Here is a 14,325-nt window from a genome sequence, read left to right as displayed (position 1 = left end):
GAAGGTAAGTAACTAATAAAGGACAATAGCAATTTTGCAGGCAGGGGTGTTCTTAGTCTCATTAAAAGAATGACTGGCAAATCCAGTCTTTTTTGAAAACAAAAGATGTCTCTTAAAAAGTTATAATGGCTCTCTCAGGTGCTTTTCTGAAATGGATTAATACACTAGAGTCTGGATTCAAATTCCAAATAATACTGGCCAATACACATATTTATATCCCACCTGCCTTAAGTCAGGTTATTCATTTTCTTAGAATTGAGCCATATTTTATCTCTTTCTGCTTTAATCTCACTTAATGGGGAGTGACAATGATTTAGAGGAATAAGCCAGTTTGAGGTCATCTTTATCAATAATTGTCTTTGTAGACACAAGTACATTTCTTAAGTCAGTAATGTTCAGTAAAAATTAATGGAACCGGGCCTCCCTGGTGGCGCAGTGGTTGAGTGCTGGGTTGTGAAGCTGCCCCGCAGCCTCTGCAGTGCCGGTTCGATCCCCAGCCACCGGGTGAGGGTCCCACATGGCACGCAGACCTCTCCTGCCACCTGCTGCTCCCCTCAGCAGTGTACTTCGTCAGTCTGCCTGCTCTGCTCTCCCCTCTGGCTCTGGTGAATTCTGTCACCCTCCCGTGCCTCTGACTGTATCCAGTGCTTGTATCCTTAAATAAATAAATAAATAAATCTTTAAAAAAAAAAAAAAAGAAAGAAAAGTATCCCTGATGCTTGACTCTAAAAAAAAAAGCTACATACATGTAGCTTAAAAATTTCTAGTAGCCATATTTTAGAAAGGAAAAATAATTTAATACTTTATGTAATCATAAAGTATTATTGTATTATTTCAGTGGAATCTATATTTTAAATTATTTTTTAAAGATTATGTATACAAGAACTGGGGTACACACCAGAGGCGTGGGGGGTGAGAGGACTCACCAAAGATAGAGTAGGGAACAGAACAGGCAGACTGAAGTACACTGCTGAGGGGAGCAGCAGGAAAGAGGTCTGCTGCACCTTGTGGGTTGCTCCTTGGAAGGCCAGGGATCGAACTCCTGCTGCAGTGGTTGCGGACAGCTTCATAGGTTGTGTCTTAACCCCTTGCGCCACCAGGGAGTCCCTATATGTTAAATTATTAATGAGACATTTTACATGCTTTTTATCATTAAGTCTTCTAAATTTGCTGTGTGTTTTATACTTTGAGCATCTCGATTACATCTCAGCAGCCCATCTGTGACTAGTAGCAGCTCTGTTGTCCTGCAGTGTTAATGTGGTGTGCATGAGGAGGGAGCTAGAGGGGGGTTGCAGTAGCAAAAGAGGAGTTTGAGTTTGGGTTTTAAGCAGAGAAGTGCCATTTTTTAATTTTGAATTTATTAATCTGGTGGCCTCAGAGAGTACAGAGTAGAGATTTAAGAGTGGGAACCGTAGCAAGAAGCATGCTAGACAGCTATCGTCGTGGTCTAGGTGAGGAGTGAGAAGAACCCAAACTAAGACACTGTGAGAAACGTGGACCAAAGGTGGTGTGTCTGAGAGAGATATAGGGATATTGGATTTGAAGGGAGGGAGAGAGAGTAATCCAGGATGGTTGTCAGTCAGGTTCTTACCTCAGGGTTGGGGTGGGGGTGCGCGGGGGCGGTGTAGGCCTGTCTTAGACTGTTCAGTGAAGTGGAGGGAGAGCAGGCCTGGAGTGGGAGATGAATTCAGCATGGGGCATGTTTACTTTGTGGTGCCTTTGGAATAGGCAGGCAGATGTGTTTACTTTGACATGGAAGAGTTTACTCAAGAGAATGTGGCGAGTTAGAAGCTAAAAAGGCCCTGTTGTAGGAACATTCAGTACTTCAGGCACCAAATGAAAACCAGGCAGTAACAAGGAGAAGTGAGATTGAGGTAACCAGGACAGCTGTGAGAAAAGGTGGATTTCAGCAGAGGCATAAGGAATGGGTAAGACTTAGAAAGTATAAGAAGTAGTAAAGGCAGCAGAAATGTAGAGAGGTGAGAACATATCAGGTATGTTTAAGGATAATGACTGGACCTACACTGCTGGGCCAGATGGGATTAGGATGGGATTTGGAAGGGATTTGAGATCAAAGCTGGCCTAATGCTGTTTGCAGACATGTTTTGTTTTGTTTGGCATACATAGGATAGAATCACGAAGTGTTTCAAATTCAAATTAGGTGCCAGCATTTCTACACAAAAATCCAGGTTTGTGACTTCTCTATATAATAAAAGGGGAAAAAAAATAAAATAAAAGGAGGCTGGGAGTTAGATTTGTGGCCCTATTTGGTAATACTTATCTAAAGTGTTTGCTCCCTCTCTCCAACAAGTCTATTTTACTCCTTCATGCTATTTGCCTGAGTCCTATAGACATTTGAGTTTTCTATTTCTGATACTGGGGTCAATAGATAATAAAGAAACAAAGAGATTAGTGGCACATTGTGGAGGGCTTTTAATACCAAAATAAGGCGCATAGAGATAGACATGGACAAATGATGAATAAGGAATTGATAAGATTACAGGACTATTTGGAGAGGATTATTCTGTTGGTTTGAAAATACAAAAGTTAGGGAAAACAGTTATTAGTTTGAAAGGGAAAAGACAGATAAGGTGGTATTGGCATATCCAAATGGGTTTAAAAGTATAAAATGGAATTCTCTTAAGGAGATGTCACCGAGGAAGGCTCCTTGTGCCACATAGAAACCATCTGGGCCAGCGACTTTCTGGGAGACTTGCTTACAGACTTCTAGAATGTTTGGTGTAGTAGACAGTGAATCCAGTTGTTTGAGACAACTGTTTGTGTTTGCTGTAATATCTCAGTGGTTTCAGAGAAAGCAGAAGCAGTGGGAATACAGACTTTTTCTCCTTGTGAGTACAGATAGGAGATCACGAGAATATGAAAGTGCTAGGTTGCAATCTGTGAAACTTTGGGGCTTTGGGGTCAAAGCTATGTTAGTGTGACCCATTATAACACCTGCCATCAGACTGCCTTTTTTTTTTTTTTTTTGAAGATTTATTTATACAAGAACCAGGGTACAGGCCAGATGTGTGGCAGGTGAGAGGATTCACCAGAGACAGAGCACAGACAGGGAAAAGAACAGCCAGACTGACGAAACACACTGCTGAGTGGAGCAGCGGGCGAGACAGGAGAGGTCTGCCCCGCCATGTGGGTTGCTCCAAGGCCAGCGGGGATCAATCCGGCACTGCAGAGGTCTGCGTGCCATGTGGGACCCTCACCCGGTGGCTGGGGATCGAAACGGCGCTGCAGAGGCTGCGGGGCAGCTTCACAACCCAGCGCTCAACTGCCTGCACCACCAGGGAGGCCCCCACACTGCCTTTTAAAACATTGTCAAGGGCAGGTTGTTGATTAATAATCCTGTTCTAGACTATGAATTGAAATACTAGGTTCTGTTAAATAGAAAAAAGGCTAAAATTAATATCTGTGTCAGGCACTGTTCTAAGTCCTTTACACAGATATGGTATTTAATCCTCACAGACACCCTCTTGAAGTACTATTGCTGTCTCCATTTTATAGACGTGGAATCTTGGAGTCCTTGATGCTATAAACTTACCTAAGGTCACAAGGTTGACAAGAAATGGAACCAACAAGACTTAAACCCAAGTAGTCTCTCTAGAGATTTTTCTTTTAACCTCTCTGTTAAACTATTTTTATATGTTTTAATATCACACAAATAGGCAAATTCAAAGGTAGGAAACCTTATGCTTTTATCCTACCCGCTCCACTATAATTTATTTCAGGGATATAAGTGGGGTTCAGGTCCTCCTAAAAGAAATGAAACTCCAGAATTGATCCTTAAAACTGCCTTTCAGGTTTGCAGATGATGGGCTGGTCCTCGGGTGACCTTGGGAGTACAAGGTTGTATTGTGTGTTCAGAATTCGGTTCTCTTCCTTTAGCTCATGGTTCAATGTTAACTTATAAAGTGTGTGCTGGTAATCCTTTATGAAATATTTAAAAAGACCTCTGATAAAAATTCTTACTTTATGCAAACAAAATCATGTTATCTTTTCTTCATATGTTCTCATAAAAGTTATCACAGATTTTGCACATATTGAATTTGGAAAGGGGTGAGAATTATCACAGTCTAGAGAAACAATGGCATTTGTCCAAAGCCTTCCAACTTGTCAAGTTTCATACCATATTTAGTGTGTCTCTGTCTCTTTGGTCTACAGATGAAATATGTGAACGAAAGATTTCAAGATGAAACAAATAAAGAGGTGGTGCTCATGTGCATTGGCATCACTTCGGGGGTTGGACGGCTGCTCTTTGGCCGGATTGCAGATTATGTGCCTGGTGTGAAGAAAGTTTATCTACAGGTATTTTCTTAAGCCTTCTTTCTCCCCAGCAAAATGATCCTTATCACCTAAGATCTTATTATGGGTATGCTTTTGTTTCAGTTCTTCTGGAAAAATAGTGTTTTCCAGAACTTATATCAGTAGTTTTTCAAGGGCAAAATCAGTTCTGTTTTGGGTTTTCAACATGAGAAACTGGCAATCAAACAACAATCTTCTTTGTTTTGCCACGGCACTCCACCAAACCAAAATACTTTTTGCCCTTGCTTTTTCTAAGAAGAATGTTTTATTTTTGGCATAGTTCTCGTAGTCATGTGCCTTTTGCAATATCTTGTGAAATTCAGAGGGGTGTGTATATGTGTCTTTTGAGCTTCTTTATTAAAAATTGCCTCCAGGGTGTTATGGGATGTGCACTAAACAAATGCTAATTCCAGAATCACATTGATACTCATTTGACAAGTATTTAAGGGACTCCCTCATGCCAGACATTGTGTTAAATGCTGCAGTTGAAACGTGGCCTATGCCCTCAGTTACTAGCTAATGGTCTCATGGGGAGACAGGCAAAACAGTGTTGCAGCACAGTGGAATAATGGGAATACCAGAGGGGTGCCATGGAAACTGGGCTCAGCTTCTGAATCACTAGTGAGAGGCTGAGCAAGCTTCCTAGGCTGGTGGGTGTTAAGAGGTGTGTGGCACTTAGATAAGAGACTAGAGTGTTCCAAGCAGATGAAACCACCTGGACAAAGAGGTGGATACAGTATGTTATATCTGGGAAACTAAATGTTTGAACAGAATAGAGAGAGAATGGGTAGATTGATTGGTTAGGGGATAGGCAGGGGCCAGGTTGTTAAGGGCTTGTTTGAGCACAAAAGAGAATGGATTCTATTTTGAAATCTGTGATTTTAAGCAAGGGAGTGACATGACATGAATTGTATTTTACTAGTGTTGAAGCTGTTAACTGTGAAGGATGAGATGGAGTAAAGGAAGGAGGCAAGAGTTGAGGTAGTCATAAAAGCCACATATTGTATGGTTCCATTTATATGAAATATCTAAAAATATGCAGAAAGTAGATCACTGGTTGCCAGGGGCTGGGAGAGGGAGAGGATGTGGAGTGGCTACTAGTATGAGGTTTCTTTTTGGGTGATATAGTCTAAAATTAGAAGTAATGATGGTTGTACAATGTTGTTAATTAACTGAACCTACTGAGCAGTGTATTTTAAATGGGTAAATTTTATGGTGCATGGATTTTATCCCAATAAAGTTGTGGGATTTTGTTTTTTTTTTTTTAAGGATTTTATTTATTTATTTATACAAGCACTGGGTACAGTCAGAAGCGCAGGAGGGTGAGAGAATTCACCAGAGCCAGAGTGGGAGCAGAACAGGCAGACTGACCATACACTGCTGAGGGGAGCAGTGGGCAGTGGGAGAGATCTGCGCGCCATGTGGGACCCTCGCCAGGGCCGAAGGCTGGGGATCGAACTGGCACTGCAGAGGCTGCGGGCAGCTTCGCAGCTCAGTGTTCAACCGCTGCGCCACCAGGGAGGCCCTAAAGTTGTGGGGTTTTTTCTTTTTTCTTTTTTTTTTTTTTTTGAAGAGTGGAGTCAGAGGGCTTAGTTGGAGCTGAAGTAGTATAGGCATAAAGAACCAAGGCAGAGATACTGGGACCCAACAGAGAATAAAATGGGATACAGGGCCAGGCTGAAATTTGTGGCTGGTGTAAGAAAGTACATAGTTTTACTGTTCTATCCAGATCATTCAGTAAATCAGGGTACATCTTTGCCAGGCTACGTTTGTGGTGCTTGTAGGAAAACCAAGTTGAGTTTGAAACTCCTAAGAGACTGGATTGGAGATCTTGTTTTAGTGTTCATGGGCTGTAATAGGGTGAATGGAAGACTCCATTAAGCAAGAGAAATTGAGAGGGAGTGGCCAGGTGGGTGGGGAAAGTGCTCCCGAGGGCTCAGCAGTGTTTATAGCTAGTGCTAGGTAGGCATGTTAAAAACTAAAAAAAGGTTTTCATTGGATTCAGTAAGAGAGAGACTGTTCCTGACCTGACAGAAGGTAGTTTCAGTAGAGTGGCAAGTGCAAAAGACTGAATGTGACCAATCAGTAAATGGAAATATAGACAACTTCGTCCAAAAGCTTGGCTGTGGAAGGAAGGTGAAGGACAGCCCAGGGAGCCTTGGGGATAGGAGTTCAGAGCCATCTGCCACTGTGCAGGTGAGAGGCGTTATTTGAGCAGTGCCTTGAAGGAGAGCACAGGGATCTAAAATTGGGGCAAGGAAAAATGATCAGAAAAAACATATTTCGGATAAAGTAACTCCCATGCATTGACTTGAATTAATACCATTTCTTGGGTATGTCAACAGGCCAGATGATGAACTAAGCCTAACATGCATCATCTCCTTTACTCTTCGCCCCAGTCCTTTGAAGAAGGACAGTCACTGTTTTCAATTATAAATGCAAACACTGAGAAACAGAGAGGCTGCCTTGCTGAGATCAGTGTGTTCATAGGTCCAGGCAGACAGTCACAGGAAGGAGTCTGGTCACACAACTCTTTTATTAGTCCCTCTCTGCAGATATTCTTGCCGATCATCTAGTGAAAGATTTGGTTTGTTTCTCAAGTTTCAAGGGAGCCCTCTAATGGATATTTGCTGCATTACAGACATCCAGCTTCCTTTCATTAAAGAAATCTAGTCAGCCCAGACTCTGGCAGGTTGATGCAAACAAGGCATAAATGTATCTGGTACAATCTTGCACCAAATGTATCTGGTGCAAGATTTGAGACAGCAAAGCTGGGCATGTTTGGGAAATTAAACAGACAAGGAAGAGTGGCATGGTAAGAGGCTAGAAAGCTGTGAGGGGGCAGATTATCCATGGCCTTGAAATCCTAGATGAAGAGCTTTTACTTCGGGTATAGTAGGTCTTTGTTGGGAAATACTAAGGTCTGATTTTACATTAGTTGGTCACTGTGGTTACTCTGTGTACGGAAGGGCATTACTAGAAGGAAGCAAGAGTGCTGGGGTGGGGGGCTCCCCGGTGGCTCAGTGGGTTGAGCGTAGCGCTGTAAAGCTGTCTGCAGCCTCTGCAGCACCAGTTTGATTCCCGGCCAGCGTGGGAGAATCCCACATGGCGAGGCAGACCTCTCCTGTGGCGCCTGCTGCTCCCCTCAGCAGTGCTTTCTGTCCCTCTGCCCATTCTGCTCCCCGCTCTATCTCTGGTGAATCTTCTCACCCTCTTGCGACAATGGCCTGTACCCCAGGTCTTATATAAATAAAATAAATCTTAAAAAAAAAAAAAAGAGTGCTAGGAGAAGGGAAGACCAGTTAGGAGACCAGTATAGACAGGCATCCAACTGAGAGATGATGGAGGTCTGGACTAAGGTGCTACAATGGATAAAGTCATGGTATATGTTATACGTTAACGGTTTACTCCAAAATAACTTTTGAAAAATTTTCTCCCAATGACTGGAGCTGTGAGGTCATTGACCACATTGGTGGGTTGGGGGGGGGGTCACATTTCAGTATGTGAACTTTTCGTGTAATTTACAAAAAAGTACAGCTTCTTCTAACCTGTCTCATGTTTGGTCTATAGTTGGACAGCCATGAGTTAAAAGTCAGTAATTTTGTTTTGGATGAAAGGGTAGCCACAGCCTGGCTTCTTTTAGACCTTATCTGATTTCCATTCAAACATGGTATGGTGTTTGTGGTGCCCAGTAGTGTGCGCTGAGTCACAGGTGAGTGGCTGCCCAGCTCTCTGCCCCAGCTCTCAGCAGCTCACTGTTTCTGATCCTTGCCTCTTTCTTCTCTGCTGTGACCAGCTACAGTTCTGCTTGTTTGCTCACTCTTCCTCCCTCTCTTCCTGTCTGCCTGCATTTTGGCTCAGCCTCGAAGGGTTGGCAATGCTAAAGCTGCTTACCTTCCTTTTCTTCCTCCCATGGGGGGTGTGTTTTCTCAGAATTACCCACTCTCTGCTCTTTGCTTTTAATGGCTCAGCTTCATGGAGCTGGGACAGTTCTCTTCACGCCCAGTCACCTTGAAGCCAGTTCTGAGTAGCAGCCGGGCCCAGAACACATCTTACGCCTTTCCACGTAGTCTATGGTCCATGACCAATAAAGTATATGTAATCTCAAAGGTGAAATTTTAAAAACCAAATGTTTGTTGAATGAATTTGAGCTGATATTCAAAGGCAAATGTTTACTAAGCACTAACCAAGTTTGCAAGATCCTCAAACTTTATAATTTCTAGTCCAGAGATGACTTCTGTATAGACTCTGACCTCAGAGAGCTTACAGGCTGGAAAGGGAAGCAAGTATATAAAAATAGCTACTTTCTTATTGTCCCTTAATGGAAATATTGGGAAAGTGCTAGGGAAATTTGGGGGAAATGATTATAGGAGTTAAATATGTATATAAAGTCTACTTGAACTGTGCTGGGGAGGCAGTAAGAGTCCACTAACCAGTAACCACTTACATATTCTAAGCATGTTGCTCAGAAATTGATCCCCCTCAACTACCTTTGCTCAGTAATTATAACATTCACTTCTCCTGAGTCTAGTGTTGACATTGTGTTATTTGTCCTAGGTACTCTCATTTCTCTTCATCGGTCTGATGTCCATGATGATTCCCCTATGTAAAATCTTTGGGGGCCTCATTGCTGTTTGTCTCATCATGGGTCTCTTTGATGGATGCTTCATTTCCATTATGGCCCCCATTGCCTTTGAATTAGTTGGTGCCCAGGATGTCTCCCAAGCAATTGGATTTCTGCTTGGATTCATGTCTATACCCATGACTGTGGGGCCACCCATTGCAGGTAAATGTAATGATTCTCCAATAATTATATTAATAACATTTTCTATAGCATGACTTAAGTCTCATATCTAAACTATATTATGATTTATTGCTTACTGGTCTTTTGATTTAGTGTGTGCTTCATCTACAACATTTTTAATAAGACCAGATATAGGTGACATGTTGAAAAAGTTTGCTGAAGAGTCCCCTCTTCTCTTTACTGGTATCTAAAATACTCAATAACATATGTGACAGAAAGTTTTGGGCTTTAAGCTTCCACAGTTCCTATATTTCTCTTAGTATGTGTTTTAGAAGAATGGGAACATTCTTTATTTTTTATAGAAAGAGACAAAGATTCTAAAAGATTTCTAAATATGTATGCGTTGTGTAAGAGATCATATCCCTCTGAGAAATAGTTAATAAAAAATATTATTTAGTGGAAACAACCCAGATGTCTGTGAGTAGATGAGTGGATAAACAAAATGGGGTATATTCATACAATGGAATAATACTCAGCCATAAAAATGAATGAAGTTACTATATTGAAACAGGCTTCCAGGTAAATGAATCTTGAGAAGACTAAGCTAAGTGGAAGAAGCCAAATACAAAGCTCACATGTTATATGATTCTACATATGTGAAATATCCAGAGTAGGTAAATCCACAGAGATAGGGAGAAGATTGGTAGTTGCCAGGAGCTGAAGGAAAGGGAGATTAGGATTAGGGAGTGCAACTTAGTATGCATGGAGTTTCCTCCTGGTGTGATGATAATATTTTGGAACAAGATAGATGTGGTGGTTGTACAAATTGTGAGTGCCCTAATTACCACTAAAATGGCTATTTTCACTAAGTGAATTTCACCTTTAGAGTTATTTTGAAGGATATATAGATCTATAAAGTATAAAGTAAGTGTGCGTGTATGTGTGTCTAGCTTGGTGACAGCTTTTTTCCCTTCCCAGGGTTAATTCGTGACAAGCTCGGCTACTATGATGTGGCATTCTACCTCGCTGGAATCCCTCCTCTAGTTGGAGGTGCTATCCTTTGTTTAGTCCCATGGATCCATAGTAAGAAGCAAAGAAATGTCAGTCAAACCACTGGAGGAGAAAAGATGGAGAAAATGTTGGAGAACCAGAACTCTCTGCTGTTGAACTCATCTGGAATCTATAAGAAAGAATCTGACTCTGTTATTTAATATCTTATATACCTCCACCAGACTGGACTTGCTTCAGAAGTTTAAGCAAGTTTTCCTTTTATATGAATTGCAAATTTCTTATTTTTTTAATCACATCCTAGGAATAGCACAATAATTGGGAAATAGAACTCTTATTGCTACAAGAACCATTTTCTGCCACTGAATAGCTGTCTGATATTTCCTTATTTCAGAGGGCAGAAACTCCGGTATATGAAAATATGTCTGAAAGTCAAATATTGTGAGAACTTGAAGCTATCTTAGTAAAAAGCAACTTTGGAAACTGTGAATGCTATTTAGCTTGTACAAATATTTAAATATACCTCAAGCTATACTGAAAGAATTGTGGTTTGGTTAGGACTGGAAATATTGTTTGTAGTCTCACAGTGGTGTTCTTAGTTCTGATATCTATTTCTTCAGCTGTTTGGAAACATTTTATGAAAGTTAAACTTGGATTCCAGATAATATCAGATCTACCTAAGCCTCAAATCTATGTAAAGATTTCCTGTTGTTAAATAAGCTATGAAATTATGTTGTTCTGAATTGCTCCATTGTCAAGGAACCTTCTTGGAACAGATGCTAACAATGTCTTCAGAATTGATTTGTGAGACAAAAAGTATCCTGTTTGTAAGGGCCGAATAGTTTAGAAATCAGGTATCTCTTCATGTTTATTCCCTCTGGGTTTGCAGTGTATTTTTACTCAAGAAGCCAGAATGCCCCAAATTTGTAAATTCTTTAAATTATAACATTAAAGTAAAATAGAATGAATGCTATTCTGGCAAATTTAACTTAGAATTTATCTAACTTCTGAATTTGTTAGCATTAGGATATTTAAACCGTTTGTTATTGAGCATGTTATCATGTTGCAGTTTCAGGCACAAATAGGGGTGGGGGGCTTTGTATTTATGAAGAAAACATTTTATAAGGGCAGGTTTGATAATTGGGCTTAGTGGTATATTTTTATAATCTCAAATGTACTGAAAATAGTGAGGAAATAATTTTTATATAACTGGGCATGAACTTAATATAATACATTATCAGGTTCTTCATTTATTCATACCCAGTTTTTTTTTTTTTTACAGTTTTAGTACAAATTTTTAAAGACTGCCCCACCCCCCCAGTTTTACAGAAAGAATAATTCTAAATTTACTCTGTAAAAGAACTTTAAAATGTTTTTCCTTTCAAAATTTGGCGGCTTTGGGGAAAAGGGATAATAATCTGAAATGCGAAGATTTGATCTTACTGGGTTAGTTTCCATATTAAAAGAGCAAAGTGACTTTAAGTTTTTATGATAAAATTTAGATGTCAGGAGGTTGTGTTTTGTGTTATACACATGTAGTTTTCAGTCTAATGGTATGAATCAAACAGTATAACACTGAAAAAAGCTACACTATTGTAGATTCTTATAGAGTGAACTCTGCTATAGTAATATAAAGTTAAAAAGAAAAGTATAAAGAGTCTAAATTACATAAAATGCATATACAAACTAAGAAAATGAAAAACACTAACATTCATAAAAATTTGCTTAAGACCAGAAAATATTACTTTACTCTTTCAAAGTAAATTCTTTCTAATTTTCTGTGCAATAAAGTGACCTAATGGGCCTAAATGTTTTTGTTGTTGTTCAATCCAGATACTTTTCTGAATGGAAAAAGAATAGTTAGAACTCATGTTTTCTGTCTCATCATTCTAATTGTTGCAGAATGCTGCAAATTTTCAAATTCTAAACTTTCTGTCATTTGAGGCAAACAATAACATAAGAGAAACGATTATTGCTCTTTAAAGAAACTCTGGATCAGATACTATTGTAAACAGATGCCTGAGGATCTTACAGCAAGTTTTGGTTCAATTTTTCTGCAGTGGATATTGTTGCGATCCAACCATTTCAATAACAAACTCCCAGATCATTGATAACTTTATTCAAAACTTGCAAATCTCTTTGATTTTAGCTGCAAAGTTTAGTCCATAGCCTCACTGCAAAAACTTGTCATTTTCACCAAATTTTGCATAGAGCTTGAATTAAGCTTCACATTCTATTCATAGAAACAACACTTCTTACATTTCAGATACATATATTATCTGCTTATATGTGTTTGCAGACAATCTCATGGGCTGTGCCCAAATGTGGAGGAATCTTTAATACTAATTAGCTTCAATCCCCATCCCACCTCCCGCACTTTTAAATTAAATGTAAACTTAGTTGTAAATGATGTTTATTTCTGGTAATTCTAATTCTTTTAAATGTACTAAAGAATATTTCAATTTGTACCTTTGTTATTTGTAAACTGTTGCACTTCTGGGTGACTTAGTGTTAGATCAGTAGAAAACTCAACAGAAGATGTGGTATGCGATTCAGGAGTAGACATCCCATAGAGTGACTGCTCTGAGAAGTGATCTACTTTCATATGCCTCTTTTTCCTTGCTCATTTCATATCATCTTTTTCCTTTATCATTCTTTCATTCCCCCCAACCATTCCTTCAGAAACTTGCTTAAGAGTCCATTAACATCCTTGCTTAGTTCCATTAGTTGTTTCACACTACTTTCTTTTCTCTATGATTTCAGACGCTGGAACTCCCTCCAGTTCGTGTAACCTTGAGAATGGTTTGCTCTCAAGCCTTCAACTTAAGAATTCTAAAGACCCACACTCAATTTTTTCAAATTATGTGATTAAAAATTGCAGGGGAGAGGGAGGGATGTTTTGTGTAACTGGCATCTTTTATGCCAATATCTAAAACTTTTATTTAAATGTTTAGGTAAATGCTTTGAGAGAAAAGATTGCCAAGTTCTTAGCATAAGTATTTTCGGAGAGCATAATTGTCTACTTTGATTTTCATGTTCCAGTAAAGTCTTGCTAAATTGCATTCCTGAGAGCCCATCATGGGAGATGACTCGGAATGTAGTAGTCCTCATGGAGACTTTCCTAGTGAGCCTGCCTTTGGCTAGATTACACTTCATGGTGAATGGTGTTAGAGTAAATTCCAGAGTTAGAACTATAAATGGAAACGCATAATTAGCTCCAATTTTTTAATGTGTAAACAATTTATATAGGTACTTAAAACTCTTCAAGAAGTTTTTAAGGCTGACAACACATTGTTACTGACATAAACATTAAGAAGTAATTTTTACATTAAATACTGTTGCATTTTCCAGTGTGTTAGGAGAAAGTGAAACTTGATTACTTTCTTTTTACATCTATATTCTTTTTAGTTTGAAAGACAAATGGTATCTTGGCTAATAGAGAAATGTATCATCCATAATAGTTACAACTAACTCTATAATTAATTGTGTTTTTGTTAAAAAAATTACAAACCTTTTGCCTTGTTACTGAAACAAAAGAGCAATTTGCCATAGATGATGTGATCTGGTGATGGGGAATAAGAATACAACATAGAAAGCTTTACCGACTTAATCATTAATTCTGCTCATTCTTAACTTATTTTAGAGCTGATTTTGAGACTGGTCCCAGAGGCAAAGAATACAAGGTAGAAAGCAAAGAGTTCACTACCGCTTCATAGCCACAGCCATATTTACTGTTATATTTGGTGGCGGAGACTAATCTTTTGTCTTATAAATACACAATAGAGTGATGGGTTACTGTTCTTAAAAACAAAGGATCAAATGCCCAAAGCTAAATGTGAAAACTACTTACAACTTAGCACTACAATTATTAAGCTACCATAAAAGTGGACTTGATTACTCTTCTGAGACAATAAAGGCCCATGAAACAACTGATTGCCACATCTTTGAGTCACTCAGAGAAACCTTGAAATTTGAAACATAGTAGTTCGCTTAACTTGTCCTTTTTTATTTATTTTTTAATTTTTAAATAGTAAACATTAATTATCTTGACCTTATACTTTCAAGGAAATCCCCATGATACTACTTTCCGGATACAGAATAATATAGTAGGCTACCTCATTTATGAATGGAAGACTTCAATATTTGTATCAGTAAACCGGAGAGACACTGGAAATGAAATAAAATCTTACTACGTACTTGATAATGTTACTTAATCATGACAATCTGCCTACCTCAGCTTTCAGTGTCCAACTAAAAGC

The 14,325-nt window shown here is 39.2% G+C and overlaps 1 protein-coding gene across 1 annotated transcript in view; it reads left to right on the top strand.

Annotated features, from left to right (window-relative positions):
* Positions 1 to 10,269, top strand: part of SLC16A10 (solute carrier family 16 member 10) — a gene marked incomplete at both ends in the record, with an annotated part of 99,626 nt that extends 89,357 nt beyond the window's left edge. The window contains 3 exons of the mRNA XM_084228111.1: positions 4,174 to 4,317; positions 8,872 to 9,100; positions 10,037 to 10,269. Of these exons, the coding sequence (XP_084084237.1) occupies positions 4,174 to 4,317; positions 8,872 to 9,100; positions 10,037 to 10,269 (606 nt within the window). The remainder of the gene's footprint in view (positions 1 to 4,173; positions 4,318 to 8,871; positions 9,101 to 10,036) is intronic.
* Between the last annotated feature and the right edge of the window lie 4,056 nt (positions 10,270 to 14,325).

This window comes from Talpa europaea (assembly GCF_964194135.1).
Source record: "Talpa europaea genome assembly, chromosome: 2".
In the NCBI taxonomy this organism is placed as follows: Eukaryota; Metazoa; Chordata; class Mammalia; order Eulipotyphla; family Talpidae; genus Talpa; species Talpa europaea.
Note: the sequence above shows the minus strand (reverse complement) of the source record. Positions and strands in the feature narration are given on the sequence as shown.